Source organism: Harpia harpyja, chromosome 1 (genome assembly GCF_026419915.1).
Source record: "Harpia harpyja isolate bHarHar1 chromosome 1, bHarHar1 primary haplotype, whole genome shotgun sequence".
NCBI classification, from domain to species: Eukaryota; Metazoa; Chordata; class Aves; order Accipitriformes; family Accipitridae; genus Harpia; species Harpia harpyja.
The window spans coordinates 87,273,489-87,293,574 of record NC_068940.1 but is presented as its reverse complement, the minus strand read 5'-3'; the positions used below and the strand labels follow the sequence as shown (position 1 = coordinate 87,293,574).

Below are 20,086 nucleotides of genomic sequence, written 5' to 3'. Positions count from 1 at the left end.
CATCCCCTCAACAGTGTCTTTTATTTGTCAGAAATAAAAAGGCTAAATACTTTTTACTAAATATATCAGGTCTTTTTTGCCCCTCCTGAGTCACTGAATATTTTGCTGCCTTCTGAAGCAGCTATTAAAATAATAAACAAGGATTGATTAAAGGTCTTAAGTCTGCTGTTTCTGTGTTCATGTCTCTAAATACAACTTATCTCAAATGCAGATGTTACACAGATTATTTCAAGCTGAAGGGAGAAAATGTCATTTCACAAGGAAAATTATTTTTTTTATAAGGGACCACATTCTTTTCCTTTTGTTGTCAGTTTACTCTTCATGTTATGCAATGTTTTACGCTGAATTATGTGGTCACAATTTCATTGGAATTAGGTTTGTATTTTCATGCCACGGCCGCTAACCTTGACATAAGGAAACATTATAGATTTAACGCAACATTCTGTTTGACAGAGATCAACAAAGCATCTATACTTCTTTGTCTACTGCCTTGTGTAGAAGAGACATATGCATCAATATTAGAATTTACATTACTGGTTCTTTATCTAACTTCAGAATTCTCTGATGCCATTATAAAACTACCCAATTTTATTTTCTGAGCCTAACGATAATTAACATTCTTTTAGTTCCTGAATCTTTAAAAAGTGGGCAAAATAGAGTTGACATGATTTTTAGATAAGAAAGCAAGTGAACAGCACTAGATAAACAAAAGTTCTATGAAACATCTAGAATGATTGTGTGTCCACAAGGGATGCTGACTGTTCTTTAGGGAATATGCTTTATGTAAAAATTGTGAATGCTTACGAGACAAATTGAGGCCTACTTTCAAAAATGAAGATTCCAGAAAATCCTGTCCTGAAAATACTGATTTTTTTATTATTATTTTATCCCTCTTCTCTGTAGCCTGTAAAAGTAGAACCATGTCAATTTAACTGGACAGGCAATAAACTATGCTGAAGTACTTACTTGTTTCCCCTCTTCAGGGATTTTTTTTTTTTTAATTACCTTTAGCCAACTTTTAATCAAGTAGCTTTCTAAAGATTAATGCTATTTGGAACATTTTTCTTTCATTAGTTACAAATTTTGCTGCTCTTCTGTAAAGTCTGAAGTTCCTTCAGTCCAATACACTGCATAGCATATTACTGTGTTTATGCTCTGACCTTTACATCTTGTTCTCTTGAATTTTCATGACTTTCTGTTTCTGAAGTGCCAAACTTCCCCATGTTTTTAGAAGTAGAACAGGAATCCCAGAAAAACCACTTCATTCCTGTCAATGTGGTAGTAGGGCTACCAAGTCACAGAGATGTGTATGTTTTAATACCTTTCCATAAAGCCTTTTATTTTCCCCATGTGGCTGCTTATTCAGGTTTTAGATAGACAGTCTTGTTTCTTTCAGTTTTGAGGGAAAATTTTGTCTGTCATAAGCAAAATCTTGGAGTCCTGCAGAAAGATCAGCCATGGACTGCAATGGAGCCCAACCAGAGGCAGAGCTTACAACTTAACTGCTGAGTGTCTTCTTAGAGCTGGGGTGGGCTAGTGAACCTGCCTGTGTCCTGCTACACTGAAAACTCAAAGCCTATAAATATTTAGCTGCATGGATCCATCTTAACCATTTTCTGACTCAAATCTTTTGTCATTCCTCCTGCTTTAATCCATGGGTTTTTTTATTTCACAAACAGCACAACTTTGAATCTATGCTACTAGCTTTTAGAGTAACAACTGAGCCTTCAGTTAAAACCAAGCCACAGAGTGGGACCTCTCCTTTTCTGGCAAGTTCTCTTCCCTAGCAGAGAACTGTTCGGTCTCTGAACCAATCCCCTGCAACCTTCCCTCTCAACCATTTGAGGAAAGAGGAGGTCAAATCTGAACTGCCATTGTTTCTACTCTTTGAAGGTGAATTTTCATGAACTCACAAGTCATGGATGAAATCTTGAAGAAAAAAAAAAGAGAGAAAAAAGGGTAATGTAGTAGAATCACATAATCTAACAATTTGGCTGGTTTTTCATGTTTAAACTTGAGGGATTTTTATCATTAGTTATCTGAAACGCTGGTTTTAAAAGCCACGGCACTTCCTTTGATTTCTTTTTGCATCTCATAATCTTTATTATGCAGAGAATTGATTTCATTAGTTTCTTATTAAAGAAGTGTTACCCCAGATGCAGGAAACTAGATCAATCCAATGTAGGAAACTATAGAAACTACATCTGGAAATATCTGTTATGAAAACAACAGCAAAGTATTTTCTGAACAGTATTGCAGGGGAATATAAAATCTCTGTAAGAACTTTTGACACTAGAGAAATTAAGAGGAAAATTTATAGTGAAAGTGCCTACAATACAACACTGGAGAAAAGAAGCAATAAAAGAACAAAGAAAAAAAGTCTGCCAAAGACAGAAAGTATTTTATTAAATTTAAGAATACCAGGAAAGTGCACTTATTCAAAGCCTATAAGCAATCCTTTCTTTATAAATATAATTGTCTAGACCTCTGCTTTATAATTTAGTTTCTTACCTGTCTTCTATTTATAGTAGTGAAAGCTTTGAGCAAAATCAGAAATTAAAGCTTAGTCAAGCTCTATTTGCATTGCAAGTTTGAGCCCTCAAGCATGGCATTTTTGCAGTCTGCACACCATTTCTTTAGTTTTTAGAATTTTAGTTAATATTCAACCTCTTCATTTATGCTCAACAAATCTGCATGAATAGAAATACTGAATGTACTGAGAGGTGAGCAATCATAGTTCAGATTTTTCAATACTTTCCAGTGTTAATGATGAATTAAATTCTGTGTGTTGTTTTGACACTTATTTCTTCCCACATTTTCTTTTTTCCTTTATGACATGGAAGCACAGGGAATGTCCCCAAGCAGTTGTTTGTGTCATATGTTCAGCCTACTCAGCTACCTGTGCATATTTACACAATAATGCCCAAGCACCTATACAACAGACATTTCAAAATGTGTTCTGTTTCAATCAACATTGCTTGTGACCTGGTCCTGTAAAAACCACTTACAGAATTTCAGTATCTTCTCTGTTAGCACAATATTGCCATAAAAGGGAAATCCATACCCATTACTAGCCCTTGAGCTATCATGTTAAGATATGGCACTGATACACCACCTTTCAGGGAGGTGTTCAAAATAAAATCAAATGAAAAGTCTCATTTTTTTTTTTTAGATATCCCAGTGGAAATTGAAAGGTGGTGTGACTTCTTTCTTTCTTTTTTTCAAAGATGAGAAAAAAATCTGCTTTATTAGTCCACATGCTCTCTGTTGTACATAAAAGTTAACATGCAAAAATTCATCTCAACAGAGTGTATACACTCAAGCACTTTCGCTTGCTATTCCATTATAATTTGATTTATAGTTACTCAAGTGTGTTGAAATGCATGCTAAAATTTATTTTAAAAATCTTTCTAAAATGAAAACAATACCTAATCAATCATTCTGCTGCTATCAATGAGATGTACTCTATTTCTGTGGGCTCGAAGTTCAAGCAGTAACCTCCAAGCTATCATTTCTTCAAAGCTACATCACAAATTATACTATTACAACTAGTGCTACTTAATTCCTTTGAAGGCAGTCTCAGTAGACGAGCCAAACACTTGGCTGGCAAGGCAATTCCATTTCACATTACAACACTTAGACATTTTTATCCATTAAGTTTTCAAAAGTGTTTCCCATAAACCCATAGACAAGCACTACAGAGTGACTTCAAAAACAAGTGCTGCTCTTTACTTCCGAAAATTGCAACTAGTTTTATTGTTTTCAAGAGTAATAAACTATTTTGTATAATAAATGTTTCTCTACAGCTCCTCTAATTAAAGGTTTAAAGTGAAATTCCTGACTCTATGCTCAAACATAGCACTACACAAGTAAACCTGCCAAGTGTGAAAACCAAACCAAAACAGAAAAAACACAAACAAGGACTGTGGGCTTAGATGGATTTAATTTAATTTCACCAAATTGTTACATAGATCTCATACAAAGAATTAACTGGAGAATAAATCAATTAGTAGTTTATATGGGAATTCTTACATTAAAACCTTTCATGTTTTACCAGCACGTGTGCTCACAGTGTCCTTTCTAAATGGTCAAAGCAAAATAGGATTTAAGTACAAAATACGATTACTTTTCACATTTTTGTTCGGTTTCTACATTGGGTCACCACCTTGTCCTAAAAAGTACCATATTCTTCATGAGAAGTAGTAATTGTGCATTAACTTACCTTTCCCACCTTCGGTATTGTTGCCCCAATCTTTCAGGAAGGAACAGGAGGCAATCTGGTGCCCGGCTTGCAGTCGTGCCCACATAGCAGGCTCAGCCTGCTGACCTGAATGCCACTCACAAATGCCAAGCTCAAAACTGGAAGTCTGTGGTGCTAAAAGACAAAGAAAAACAATCACTTCTTAAGAAGTCATTATTTATGAGACTACTTCCCATTAGAAACATATGCTTATTAAACTACTTGACAGCATTTCTGCCTCAGGTTACTTCAAAAGCATTGTGTATCACTGAGTGCTGTCTTGTATTTCAGGCTGCCATCTTTAACAATACTGTTTTAAAAAATCATTCCCTAAAGATAGATGCTTCTTTCAGAGCAATGGAGTGCTATTTATGTTAGCCAGTCATTGCAACCTTCATGAATTCACTTCTGCAGAAGGAAGTGAATTGCCAGGAAACGTAAAAAAATGACACGTCATAACATGAAATACCTATTTACTTTTCTAGATAATAGCTACAGGAAAATCACTTTTGAGAGGTTAAACTCAGCAACACTTCTTTTTAAAACAAAAAAGTTTCTGAATATGTCACCACATATTTTCAAGAACTTTTTAAGGGCAAATCATGCCTGACTAAACTAGTGGCCTTCTACAATGGGGTGACTGCAACAGTGGACAATGGAAGAGCTATGAATGTCATCTACCTGGACTTCTGTAAGGCCTTTGATAATGGTCTCCCTCAACATTCTTACTGTTAAATTGGAGAGATACGGGTTTGGTGGATGGACTGAGAGATGGATAAGGAATTAGCTGGGTGGTCACAGCTAAAAAGTTACGCTCAACGGTTCAATGTCCATCGGAAAACCAGTAATGAGTGGTACCCCTCAAGGGTCTGTACAGGGACCAATACTATTAAATATCTCCATTATGACATAGATAGTGGGATCAAGTGTAACCTCAGCAAGTTTGCAGATGATACCAACTTGAGTGGTGTGGTTGACATGCCTGAGGGATGGGATGCCATCCAGAGGGACCTTGACAGGCTTGAGGAGCAGGCCCATGTAAACCTCATGAAGTTCAACAAGGCCAAGTTCAAGATCTTGCACCGGGGTCAGGGCAATCATCACTATCAGAACAGACTGGGGGATTAATGGATCAAGAACACCCCTGAAGAAAAGGACTTGGGGATACTGGTTGATGAAAAATTGGACATGAGCCAGCAACGTGCACTCGCAGCCCAGAAAGCCAATCACATCCTGGGGTGCATAAAAAGAAGTGTGACCAGCAGGTTGATGGAAGTGATTCTTCCTCTCTACTGTGCTCTTGAGAGACCCCACTTGGAGTATTGCATTCAGCTCTGGGGGCCCCAGCATAAGGAAGACATAGACCTGTTAGAGTGGCTCCAGAGGAGGGACACAAAAATGATCAGAGGGCTGGAACACATCTCCTATGAAGAAAGGCTGAAATAGTTGGAGTTGTTCAGCCTGGAGAAGGCTCTGGGGAGACCTTCCAGCCTTTCAGTATTTAAGCAAGGGTTATAAGGTAGAGAGAGACTTTTTACCAAGGCCTGTAGTGACAGGGCAAGGGGCGATGGTTTTAAACTGAGAGTAGATTTAGATTGCATATAAGGAAGAAATTTTTTACAATGATGATGATGAGACACTGGAACAGGTTGCCCAAAGAAGTTGTGGATGCCCCATCATTGGAAGCTTTCAAGGTCAGGTTGGACGGGGCTTTGAGCAACCTGGCATCTAGTGTAAGACATCCCTGCCCAAGGCAGTGAGGTGGGACTGGAGGATCTTTAAAGGTCCCTTCCAGCCCAAAGAATTCTGTGATTCTATGATTCTATGAAGTTTGAGATGCCAGACTGTAGCTGCAAAATCTTGTGTAATTAATAATGGCTACATAAAGAAAGGCATGATTTTAAGTGGGATTACGCTATGATAATGGAAGTTTCATTTCTTAATATTATTGCAGGGGAAAGGCAATCTTCTGGTTAAGAGAGAGTTTTAAATAGCAGTCAGGGTATTCCAGAGAAAACACGGAGATTCCCAACTGTATGGAGGAAACAATTTTATGTCAGTATATATAGACATTACTGTCTACTGCATCTCAGAGTTATTGCATTATTCACATTACTGACATCTCAGTGAAATGTCCTGTCCAGCTGATGCTACAAACCTCTCATTTCTTCCTTGTTCCAGTGTTGCATAAACATGTGCACTTTTTCCAAACCATGTGTATTAAGTGAGAAGAGCTTGTGGAAAACTCATTTCCCATGGAAAATGCAAAATTCTAGAATGGTCTAGAAAAGAATGGATTTTGTAAAATTTCCACATTTGAAAAAAGTTACAAATACACTCAAAAGGAATCAAGCTCTTCTTTAAACACTTTTTAATTATTGAAACAAAACATTTTGATTAATTTTGCATTTTTTTAATTTAGTTCTAAATATTTCTGAGGGAGGTTGTTTGTTTTGACAATAATCTCAGTCTCTTGGGACAAAATACCTGTTTTCCACCTCTTAATTCTGCAGCATGTCAGACAACAGTAAGATTAGTATTTTGGATTTTCTGACTCCCATCCCTGTAGCAGTTGATCTGAAAGACCCTGCATCTGGTTCTGCATCAGTGATACTAAAGGCTACATCTTTGCATTATTAGAATTAACTAAGGAATTGAGTTTGAGATTTTTTCAGCTGAAGTATTCATACTGGATTTTTGTCAAAATAATACATATATAGTTACTCCAGTTTTCCAGAAAAAACTAGCTTTGCAGAGAAGGTATACCACTTTTGCATTACAAGTGACTTAAGGAGGACAAAAAAGTTGTTCTCCCTTATAGCATTCCACTTTCATGCCTTGGGGCTCTTTGCCTTCACCCCTATGGCAAGATCAGAACGACAGTCTTAGAGTTCTTCACATATATAATTCGTCAGGAGTCAAGAGGGGGTTCTGCAAGGCAATCAGACACTTGGAGAAGAATATGAACACCTTGAATAGAAGGTCTACTAAAGGTATAATTATAAGAGGATTTTGTATTACGCATGTTTTAAAGCATGACTTTAATATTTTCTATTTGACAGCTAAAATAGTTTTTCTGCAGTACATATGCAATTGTATAATAAAAAGCTGTTGTGGTTTTGAGTGAGAACTGAAAAAATTTGGCAGCTGTTGGGAAAACTACAAACTGTAGAGTATCTTAAATTGCTATACTGAAGATAGGGTTTTGGTTGTTTTTTTTTTTAAATGCATGAAGTTTACTGTCTAGCAGAACTGGACAAAAGACTGAAGCGGGGCAGTTTGGGAGACAGAGGAGGGAGAGAAGGGAAGAGAAAACTTGAAACGTAATGAAATTACATTTATATTTAGCCATCACAGTTTGTATCAAGAAACTCCTGAAAGCGCTAATACTTAAGCTATTTTACTCATGACCCTAAAAGCAGTCATATTAATGAATACAAATGTACAGGTCATTTCTTATGTGCATTTACACTGGGATTGAAAATCATGAAGGGTACATTAAAAAATGCAAATTTTAACTACAAATTTCATGCAATTAAAGCGGTCTTCTTTTAAAGTCTTCTTATCCGGACATTCCATAAGGACTAGAGAAAAAATTATTTCAAATTCAAACAACCATTAATCTGAGGTTTTGTTTTAATTATTGGAAAAAGTTCAGTAGTAAAATTCCTCTTTCAGGGAGAAAATTAAGATCCTTTGACCCTCTTTTTGGCTCCTGTGAGCAATTTAGATGTCACGTAATGAAGCTGATTTTCCTAACGGGAAGCACAGGAAAAGAACTGGCTTTTATTAGAATATACCTGAGGTACTTAACAGTGTGGCAGCTCAATCTGTATGTCACACTATATACTTCAACAGCTGCCATGTAAGGTAAGTTTAACACCTAGATTTATAAGTTCTGGTGAGTACACCCGGTTTCTGTTTCAATTTTTTATTTTTTCATCTCTTTGAGACAGTATTTCATCTCTATAACTGATTTTTTTTTCATTTTTGTTTGCTTTAGAAGCATTTTGTTTATGAAAAAAGCCAATATATTTGTACAGAGAGATTTATATCCTCCAGTGGGAACTGGTTAAGCAATTATATAGGTTGCTAGAATCTAGCAATGCATTTTTTTCCATTTTAAACCTACTCTTTCATCTGCAGAAATCCTCCAAGGAACAGAATAAAGTTGGGAGAATCACACATCTGTCCTCTTTTCATTGTCAGTTTCAAATTCATTTTTTCAAAGAAAGCATATTGTAAACTTACGTGAGTTCATAGACAAGTATGCCCAAAGTTTTAAATTAACATCCTTGCTCATTTAAGTTGTACAGTTAGAAAACTTCTACAAAACAGAAAAGCAAGATGGGCCCTGGCATGAAAATATTTATATAATATTTGCTTCTGTATTTCTCCATTGTAAGAAAGTGGAAACATGGAGAGACTTACATGACCAAGTTTAGTTACATGAAACTTCATTTCCCCAATATAGATCCCCTTTGAAATAAATAGGTATACGTGCCTGCCTGAATCATTACCCTAGGCTTGGTCTGTGTCAAACACTGCATTCCATACCTCAAGTTAAATTTAAAGACCGAACCCTCAGTGCCTGTGGTAAGCCTCAGAGACAGGAGGTGCTCTGAATCAGGACTGTGCTCACCTGAGGATGTGACATAGGTGCCACAGTGCAATCTTCTTGTGTAATACAGAGCAGCAAGCAATCTGATTTATGCTAGGATGGGTAGTATTCCTTTCCCATGAAAATACATTGGGTTGAAAAGAGAAATAAGAAATGTTTTGCTAAAGAAACTCAACATGCAGGGATAGTCTGGCTGCAGAGCTGACTTAGCCTGACATTACAGCTCTTGGATGTAGCAGAGCGGAACAAAATAGCCCCACTACATAACTGAGGATCAGGACCTTCTCACATTTAAAAATATGCACAAGTGCCCTGGGAATCTCCCTAAAGTCAGCTCCAAAACTTTTCCTGAGCTCGCTGAACACATCAATTCTTTGGCCAAAACCAGTAGATCTTTTCTGCTCACTGAGGCCTTAGTGCTTCCTGGCTGCAGGAAGCTACATTTATACTGTACCAGATTTTGTAAGGTATTTATTGTCATTCTTTGTAATTGTGTTTAGATGTGATAAGACAGATGATGGTTTAGAGGAATGAAAACAAGCCAGATGAAAATGTGGAGTTAAGAAAGCCTTTGAATACCAAAAGGCTTTCCTTTGTGTTTTCTTTTCTAATCCAAGGGAAAGACAAAGTAAAATGATCTGTCTCCTGAAAAACAGCTATTCTTACCACAGGCCAGAGAACATCCTTCACTGAAAGTAATATCATCAATAGCAACAGTTTCATCTTGTCTCTGGGTCTCCACCATCCCCCAAAAGATAACCTGCAGAGATTAACAGCAAATCAACAAGAAATGGCATTCACCAGTGTCACAGACAAGAGAAAAAAACCTTCCAAGATATGCCAGTCTAGTCCATAGAGTTTCTATTAGAAATATGAGAACACAAATCATGCCCTTAACAATTTTGCAGGATTACCATCCTGGTTTTTTTCACACATCTGTGGCTTGTCAGCACAGATATATAGTCTAATCATCTAACTCAAGAGTGAAGTGGCATTTAACAGGAAGGATCTGAAAACCATAATAAAATACATTAAAATCTAAGCAAGGATCACAACAGTTAAGAAATACAAAGGATTTTGTATTATGCTTTATCAAGCCATTATTCCACCAGAGACTGGAAATGTGAACCTTTTCTGGTTGCTTTCAGAATTTATCACAGACCCAGAGCAGAGTCAGAACAACAAACATCATCAGTCAGAAGTCTTTCATGAAGTTTTTAGCCAAAACAAACCTTAAGGAGTAGTTGGTCAACTGTTATTCTCTCTAATGTTACAAATGTATTTATTTTTTCCTAAGAGAGTCTTCTATACACAAAAAGTTACAAATATTTTACATTTCCATCTTAAGGGCAGATTTCAATCTACATTTGTAAATGTAGAGACTACCAGGTTTTTTTGCAGTGATGTAGAAGGGGACTGATCATCAACAGTCCTTGGGAAAAGCCAACAAAACCCACACCAATCAAAACAACCCAGCAAATTGATCATATGAATAACATTCCTTAAATTATTCCCTAGCCATACCTTGGGATGTTACAGCTCTAGGCTTTTCCAGAGTTCTGGGGACACAATCTACCTAGAGGTATGTTCTAGCTCTTAATAGCAAATGTACAGTGTTAGCTAGATAATAAGTTTTCAAATATTAGCTTTAGAGTTCACAGGCAATGTTGTGCCTAATTTAAGAGATCATAGCAGAAAACCTGCATTTATCCTATAAATTATCATCAAGAGTACAGTATTCCACTGTATAAGATGACACAACTCAGCCAAGGATATGACCATTATGTTATGAGTTGGGGTTTTGGGGGGGTGGGGTTTGGGGGGGGTTGGTTGGTTGTTTTTCTTAAGCTGAAGTTGATCTGCGCAAGAAGTGTGGCAGCCTGTAAAGTCAAACTATCCTGGCATTATGCAACCAGAGAGAGGTGTAATGTTATCTGCTATATCACCAGTGAGAAATCCAGGTCTAGTTTATTTTTTTATATATACACACATATGCATATATATATATTATTTTTTTTAACACTGCAAAGAGAAGAATGGCTGGTAACCACTTTCTCTGGCAATTATTCTATGAAAACCATTGTTAGCAGACACATGGACAACTGCATTTTCTAATACAGTATTGTTAAGAAATACTGTCACCCCATGTGTTCATTCTTCTTTGATCACCTGTAGCACAATGGAAAGAGTGCAGTTCACTGAAATCCAGAAATTTTGAAGGAACAGGGTTAATCCTGATATGTTTTTGTTTGAAATTCTTCTCATATAATGATGTTTATTTCATTTCATGTTGATGCCTACTTGGAAAGAATAACTATGCCACACTAAATATTAATAGCATCATATCACATTCAATAATACGCTTATACGACTGAAATGCAGTACCTTGGAAATTTGTTAATTTAATTTGTTTCAGAAAACAATCTTTTGAACTGTTGAATGTTGCTGCAACAACATGTATAGTTAATATTATTTAATATCAAGGATTTGACAAATATTTGACCTTTTCACATTGATTTTTCATTGTGAGGTCAAAATCTAGTTATTAATAACTTCATTTATAATACATATTTATATATAGCTTGCAGTTAGGGCTTTGTAGTCAGATTTTATTTTTAAGTGAGACACAGTGATTTAGACAATGCTAAAGAGATGCACTCTTACTTTGCTGGTGCAAAATCAGAAGTGGCTTTAAGTTCATATGCCACTGGAGCACACAAAGTATTTGACAACTTGTGTTTCCTCAAAACTCATGAACAGTTTGTTTATATGGTCAATATAAGAAAAAGCATGGATTTAAGAGGCTTGCTTTAAATGTATATGTTATCAATGTCTCTACAAAGAGCTCCTTGCTGACTGATCTTGTAGACATTCAACACATGCTGGCATTCTGAACAGCTGGGGAAGCTTCTCCAATGACAAAAGAAACCAGCTATTTCTATTTAAAAGTGTTTGACTACAGGAGGGGAGTCAGATGCCCTGAAGTCTATGAAAGGTTTACTACGGACTGAACTAGGAGCAGAGTCAGTGCTGCAACTCTGAACCTACCTCTCTAGAAAAAAGTCAGTTTTATTTTTTTCTTCATCATGTCTTAACTTCCCCACATGACAAAAAATCATGCTAGATGCCTCCAGCTGCCCTTGGGTCTAAAAAGAACGTTATCCAGGCTTTATTTGGCACAGATACCCATCTGCCCTCCCCTGAGGCGTTCAGTCCAATAATAACCAACCTGACTCCAATCCACATTTATTTGAGCTAGAAGTTGTTTAGTTTTCCCTTTCACACAAAGTCTAGAGCTCTTTCAGTCCCAAAATCTGTAATGAAAATGTCTACTTAATGACACTATTTGCTTATAACTGTAATTAATAAGTGTTGCCTAAATATGCAATATCTATGGCCATCAGAACAAATTAACATTGTAGCTCAATTAGCAGCAAGGAAAGCTGTAGTGGGAATGTTGGTGGGATCTAAAAAAAGCTGGGCTTCCCCCACAAGTACAGCCATGGCAAAGCCCAAGGTAAAACACAGGAATCAAGCACAAAGACAAAAGTGAACCCCAAACCCAGAACCATTTCCCTTAATGAAGTCTCGGAGACAGAAGTTTGTTCTCAATAGAACAGGGAGAAAGTAGTTTAGGAGAGCAAACCATGATACAGTTCTCCAAAACCCAGCCAAAACAAACATACTGAGCTTGTCATGTATTAAGTAAAGCAGTGGTAATCTTTGTATTTCAAAATTCCCTACAGGTGGAGAATTTTGAAAGCCAAAACCAAATCCCCTATCCCATAAAGAGCTAATCAAGCCTTTTTTTTTTTTTTTTTTTTAAACTAGGAAGAGACAAAAGTATTAAATAATCAACATCAAAATAAGCAAAGCAAATAAGCAGCAGAGGTTGATTTTAATTAAAATCTCTCTTCAAATGTGCTTGCAAAATTGACAAAAATACTCAAGCACTGTATTTCAAAGAGATTTCTACACCCCAAAAAAAGTATTTTTTTCCCATTCATTTTTTTTCCATAGAAACTTTACTCATCAAAATTTTATCTTGAAAAGTGCCACAGGTAGCCCTCTAGGCTAAAGATCTTGCCATATCAAAAGAACAAGTGCAAATGGGCAAGTGAATTGCATTCACTTGTATGACCAGCATCTTGCAAGTTGTCACTGGAGGAAAAACATGCAAGCAAAGACAAAAGTTTGCTCAGCTTCATCGTCTAGGTTTAGTGAGGTACTCAACTACATTTCTTTAGCCAATTTTAATGATTACTGCGGTAAGTTTGACAAATGCCTCTAAAGCTGGACTGTACCCATCAGTTCACTTTATAGAGGCCAAAGGATAACAAGGTTTGTAAGCAATAATCTAATTAGGATTTGATCCAGAAATTTAGAGGAAGAAGGTGCCATATTATATTAACCATTCCCAGGTTCACTCAATTTTCTAAACAATATGAAGGATGAAAAAATAAATCTAAAAGTTAATCCTTCTGGTACAATCTCATATTGCTCTACATATATCAGGTAGAGGCAAGGTATTGACAAGTAACATTGATACTTGTGTTGAGTTAGGTACAGGTGTTTCATAACATACATTCTCAGTCAGGGTTGAGCAGGCAAGTATTACTTCAAAAATCCAGATCTTGTTGGATGCTTTAGCACATTACCTCTGCATGTCAAGTAATTATGTTACTCACATGGTTTATTGAAATGAGGTTGTGCTCTCATGCCTTCAGGTTTGTATGCTAACCAACTCTTCAGAGTAACTACTGTAGGAGGAAATGCCTCTAATTTTCTTCTCTGCTCCCCACTTTCCCTCCAGTATTATGCATAACAGCGAATATACATCATCCATGATATTATAGCCCTAAGTTACATTTACTGTGCTAATGTTTTGTGTAGATGCACACGTAAAAACATTTAAATAGCCTATGAGACTTGCATTGTTTTTCAGCAGCTTTGGGCAAAATAAAGCCATATGCATGTGTTCTGTGACAAAGGCTCAAAGCTACAATGAATAGTTAAGCACAGTATTTGTCATGTGAAGCATCCCTATAGAACAGTATCTCATAGTATAGGATGGTATTTCCTGCATAAATTAAACCTTGAGTTTATCGGTACAGTTAGATTGAGGTTAAGGGAATACTGTATTGAAAGTTAAGATCCCGAGTATATCACCTTTATGGGCAGGTAGATAATTTATGATGCAATGAGACCAATTGTTTTATTTAAGACACATGCACAGTTTAAGTAATGTTTAGCATTAGTTTTAACACCACCAAGAGATAACAAAAAGCAGTATTTGTTAAAGACAACTATGAACTTGCAAATGGCTTCTCTCTCTCTTACCTCATGCTAATGCTTTCCATTTACAAAATATTTAGGTTTGACTTATTAAAAACCCCACAATTTATAAACCATTTAACAAGTGCAATTTACAGTCACCTCAATTTACCAACCTCATACTTTTCAGTGCTATTGATTGTGATGGTATTTGCTTTCCACTGATTTTGCAGTTCTCCTGAAATTTGCCAGATGTTTGTAATAGTATCTTCAGAGTGCTTCTGAAGCCCCACCATCAACGTTCCACTCATTTGACTGATCCAATAATGAAATGTGATCTAGCAGGATGAAAAAGGTCTGATTATTCCAGGGAAGTACTATGACAAACAATGCAATCAATACAAGGACTATGCATCAAAATACCTGGCAAATGTGTTCTTCATCATTTGGAAGGAAAACATTGGTCCTTAAAGTTGCAGAAGAGGATCGCATTTTAGAGGACAATGAGAGGAAATAAGCTATTAAAAGGAATAAAAAGAAAACTTAGAAGCTTGGAGAAAAGTTATATAAAATATAACAGTAAAACAAGAAGAGGCATACATACAGGTATGAATTATTAACTAAAAAGCCAACTAGAAGTTCTTTCCCAAAAAAGATTCATATTACACTTGTAGCCATTGCGTGCCAAGCTTTTTTTCATATTAAATATTGACATAGCATTGTTCCACACTGCTGCTGAAATTTCAACTAGGCTTCCAAAATGTTTCATGTGCTGATGGCTTGAATACTCAATTAATAAATGCAAAATTTTGGGACAAAGTAGGACTAACTCAGCAAGCTGATCAAAGAGCTTAAACTCCAATTATTGAATAGATCACATATTTCATGCCTAAACAACAAACTGTTGTGACCAACAATACAGATTTATTACAACAGTTCAAGTCTTTAAGGAGGTGGTGGAAGCTGGGACAGAAGGCTATGGTGTTCCTCTCTTCCACAGGACATGGGTCTGGTTTTTGCCTGCTCAGAAAATTGCCTCACTGCAGAAAGGAGGTCGTACTATCCTTGTACACACTCCCAATATAAAGGGTTGTCTTCAGAATCTCCACACTACCATTAAAGATACCATTATCTTTCCATTTACAAAAGAACTCCAAATAAAGCTTTGCTTTACTTGGAAGTGTAACAGCTCAACAAGAGTCAGTGAAATATGGTTGTTGCTATGCCTTTTGACTGATTGTGTCTCTTCCTGACAATATTGTTTCAGATGGTCTAAAAGATGGAAGGCAACCGCCCTATCTTTGGGTATCAAATACTGCTGGTCAAAACTTGGCTCTTCCTGAACATGAAGATTTCAGAGTTGTTAGATGTTACAGGATGCAAGGTGGGGGAAGGCTCAACTTTTATTAATTTTTTTTTTCTTCCTTTCCCTTCTCTCCTACTTCCCAAACTCCAAGCAATGTCAGGTAAACTGTTGCCCTCTGACATTAACATGTAAATGAAAGGAGAATTATGAAGGAGAAAAAAGCCAAATGGCACTGAAGGAATAATAATAAAAAAAAAAGTCCTGATAATAAAGATTACTACAGAAACCAAATATCAGAGGACGTGTAGTAAGATCTAAATACTTCATTTATAAAACTATCAAACCTGACCTCTTATCCTTGCGTGCAATTGCAAAGTCACTGACAACGGACCATAAGACTAGGTCAGTGCTGGAGCCAGCTGAGCAATCCCCCCCCGAGAAGCATTTCGCAGCCTGCTACCAGAGCTGTGGCCATGCTCCTCCTAGGTTTTAGGCCTTTCATGTCTGCTCAGGCAGCACTTTCAGAGCCTGCCAGCTGCAAGGATATTCTTCCTACCCACAACAGATGGCTTGGTGCCTCAGCAGAGCTCTATCCCTGACTCCAATCTGTTTCATTTGCTTTTAAATTTCATAAAATTTTGAACTTTTTTCTTTCAGTTCCCTAAAGGTAAATGTATCTAAGACTCATAAACAAGGTCAGATTTCACCAGCCATAGGAATTTTAAGTCTTACACAGATCGGGCAGAAATAGTAATTTTAAGAAATTCTTTGAACAGTGATTTTACATTAAACCTCTGCACAGATAACAGGTTTCAATTAGTAAAAACAGGTTGTATTTTGTTTTGTGGTTTTTTTTAAAGTGGTTGTCACCAGTCTGTTCAACTATATTTTCAGTGAAAATAAGAACCATGAGAAGAGACAGAGCTAAAAAAACATGTTGGGTTCTTGTAAATGATTACATACATCTTCAAAGGAGTTACATCTACCAAGTGATCTTTGCTCTTCTGCTAATGTGTGTGCAATTACTTACCCTGATGGCAGGAACTCTTCCCTTTAATACTCTGCCATAGAGCATATTCTGCTCAATTGTCACCATACAATATAATTTCTGGTCTTTAAGCAGGAACCAACATAAAACTGATTACACAGTCTGTTGAGTCACCAGCAGTAAGAAAACTTGAATAGCTGCCATAAGGAGATAAATATTTCCTAGGCAATTAGAACCAGTATTCAGAAAATGAAAGTACAGTTTAGCCATTCTCCATGTAGAAAAGTGAAATAACCAAATACATCTAAATCTCCTTAGCCATTCAGTTCACAGATCTGAGTACACAGCCTCTCAGAAAGCTGATTAGGTACAGGTATTCAAGCTTTCTGTTATCTGATCAAAATAACTTAGATTAACATGGCAACCACACAGTTCAGACCTGGCAGATACAATGGTGACTGAGCACCGAAAACAAGTCAATGGGATTATACAGGCGACTGAACAGTTTGCTTCCTCTGTAACAAACACTTGAAGTTGATGGTTCTCCATCCTTTGCTGGCTTTGGGTTTCTGCATAAGTTAAATTTTCCCCTCCCCACCAGTTCTTCGCAAGATAAGGGTAACCTTTTTTATTGGTTATAAGCAAGAATATCTTTCAGGTCTTTGCTACATCCTCATGCAGTGTATACTACTGATCAAGCACAAAGCCTAAAAACTTCAGATAGAGCAAGACTGTTGCTTGGTTAATTAATTTTGATTCTAGCCAAGAGTTTGCTATATTTTTATTCCATAGCATTTGTCTTTTATCTGCTTCTTGATGGGAAGAGCTGTTATTATTTTAAAGATAAAGTGTTTCACAACTTACATACTTGAAATAAAACTTGTGTTTATGAAAAAGGTTTGGTAGTTACTCAAATTTTTGTGCTACCATCAGTATAAATCAACATTTAAGTGCAGCCTTATCTCAGAAGCATAATACACACAAGGATGTGCTCGTATGCTACACACAAACAAAAAATGAAGTTGTTAGAAGCACATCGCATGGATAAAGTTTCTTAATCACAGAGCATCATGAAAATTGTCAGCTGTGGAATAAGAACTTGCAGGAACATTCAGAGTGGGGTTTTTTTGTTGATGTTTTTTCTATGAGAAATTTTTAAATTTCTGTGCCATTTTAATTTTGCTGATTTCTAAGCAAGTTTTCCATGCACTCACCTTTAAACCACCAATTCACATTAATCATTATACAGAACTTCTACCTGTTTGGTAGCTTACGCAATGTGTAGGAGGTGCTGCTTGCTTCAGAACAGTACAGATTTCCACACCCCCAGATAATCACAGTTTGGGAATGAGGTGAAAAACACCTAGGCTAATCAGTCTTACAAAGACACTTTAGTTCCACCTAAGGTTATATTCTTGTACACCCTCCAACGCTGCATGCCTGCCTTCAGGTGCTTGCTCTGAGGGCTGCGGCAGCACTGCTTGTACACAGGAGAGGTGAGAGGAGGTGGGTGGAGAGAAAGGGAAAGAGAATAATGGAAAATAAGGAGAAGATGATTAAATGGTTTGGGGTGATGACTTCAACCAGCTCACATCTTTATTGTGAGATTAGATGTCCCCATCAAATTCCTTCCCTTCTTCCTTGCTTTCTTACAAGCATGCCTTCTAACAGCTTTGGAAAGCAGAAGGCTTACTGCAGCTAAAAAAGTTGGCTCAAGGTAGCTAAAAAGGTATGAAGAAAATCATGTATTACAGAATAAAGAAGCCAGGTTTTGGAAAGCAGGGTTAATTTGGCAATTGGGCAAGTACAAGTGACATACTTTGTCTGAGGACAGGGACCACGAATTACTTAGTTGAGGTACAGCCTTTGATGAGCAGTGGAATTGTAATAAGATTTAGAGAGGAGCTGGCTCAAACAGGTTATCAAAACTCTTCCTGTCCCCAGATCCAAAGTCATCTTCTCTCAAAATATTTAGAGCAGTATTATTAGCCATAGATAATAGATACACATACTCCGGGCACTCACCTATCCAAGAAGAAATTAAAATAACATCTCAAAATGGGGCACCCAATACTAATTTCTAAACTTTGCAACCATCAGGACTGAAATTATCACCTGATATCTCCAAAACAGGTAAAGGTCACTCAGGTAGATAAACATGACTCTTAATGAGTGATTACTTGCTCTGCCATGATAACAAGAATTGCTTTCTAGAATACTGTCTTTTTTTCTGGAATTCTGCATTATTGTAATTACAATCACCCAGAAACCTGGACATAACTGCTCAGAAAACATACAGCAGAATACAATTGAACTATCAAGACATTAGTAAAATTAAGCAACTTATAAAACAGAGTACTATATCATTTGTAAGAGCCCCTGGTTCCTTCAAAGAGCATGAGGATTCTATGAGGATTCTTACCACTGTCATTCCCATTGTGGTCAGAGTACGGTGGTCCCATGCTAGATTGACCATTTCTTCTTATCCATCCAGGCTGCAAATTCAATTCATGAAGAGCTTTGCATAGATCAGTTTCAAAATCACACTTTTCACAGGAAGAACCTGAATTAAAGCAAACAAACAAAAAATTAAAACATCAAAAACAGAAGCAAAGGGATATTTTCTCACCATTGCTTGCTATTTAATTAGCACACAAAACCACTCTGTACAGCCTCCTAAAAAAAGTAAGAAACATCAGAATTTTTAAATCATGAACAAAGAGAAACAGGGCAGTGGAAGAGAGACAAGAGCAAATGAACATTGAAAAAAACCAAAACAAACCACCAAGCTGTGCCCCTGCCAAACCAAACCCAAACAAGTCCATCTATATTATATCACTGTGACATATGCTTTTCCTTTCACAAATATCTTTGTAGCTACCTACTTGTAGGAAACTGTCCAAGCTAGCATAGCTTACATGCAAAGGCTGTTCTTAAAATATACTGCAGCTATCAGCTGGAGAATTTCAGTATATCCTCCATGTATCCAGGGTTCTCGCATAGCAAAACAAAGACTTAACACCAGGAAATGACCAGATAGTAAAAATATTTTTTATCCCACTACTGTTTATTTCACCATTTTGCAACCTACATTTTTGGGGAACATAGTATAAGTTAGTATCCGGGAACTTAGTGCAAGTATAAGGCCATTCCCAGAAGCCTCCCAGGGCCTAATAACAGAAAGGTGAGGCTCTTATCATCTGACATACTCCAAAGTTTGCCAGTGCTCATCATCTTTACTAAGCTGCTGCATAAAGCAGAAACCACATTGTTCAGAGAAGAGCTGAAACAAGTCCTCAGAATGACATAGTCTCCCTATTTGTCTTTCCTCTGACTTTATTTCTTCCAGTGCACATAGCAATGTGGTGGGGAAGGACTGCTTCTCCCCCTTCCATAATCCCCTTTAGGGCAGCATAGGTTAGAAAAGGGAGGCAGAACACGTCTTTCTGGCACAGGACCCAGTTTGGTGTACCAGTTCATTCAGGGAATTTGAGGTGGGTATGCAACCAGATAAATAATTGCTTTCTGGGAGGGAGGGAGGGACAGATGTTTATTTCTGCTCTGGTGTCAGACTGCCCATTTTTGCATCACATCCAAGCTGAATGAAAGAGCTTACATGTGCCTGATAGGCTGGATGGCCCCATTCCTTGAACCACT

The 20,086-nt window shown here is 37.0% G+C and overlaps 1 protein-coding gene across 1 annotated transcript in view; it reads right to left on the bottom strand.

Moving 5' to 3' along the window:
- Nucleotides 1–20,086, bottom strand: part of MALRD1 (MAM and LDL receptor class A domain containing 1) — a 296,040-nt gene that overhangs the window by 272,728 nt on the left and 3,226 nt on the right. Inside the window, exons 2-6 of the mRNA XM_052803955.1 lie at nt 18,852–18,992; nt 14,559–14,653; nt 14,312–14,473; nt 9,528–9,621; nt 4,232–4,375 (exon numbers count right to left, since the gene is read on the bottom strand). Coding sequence (XP_052659915.1) covers nt 4,232–4,375; nt 9,528–9,621; nt 14,312–14,473; nt 14,559–14,653; nt 18,852–18,992 — 636 coding nt within the window. The remainder of the gene's footprint in view (nt 1–4,231; nt 4,376–9,527; nt 9,622–14,311; nt 14,474–14,558; nt 14,654–18,851; nt 18,993–20,086) is intronic.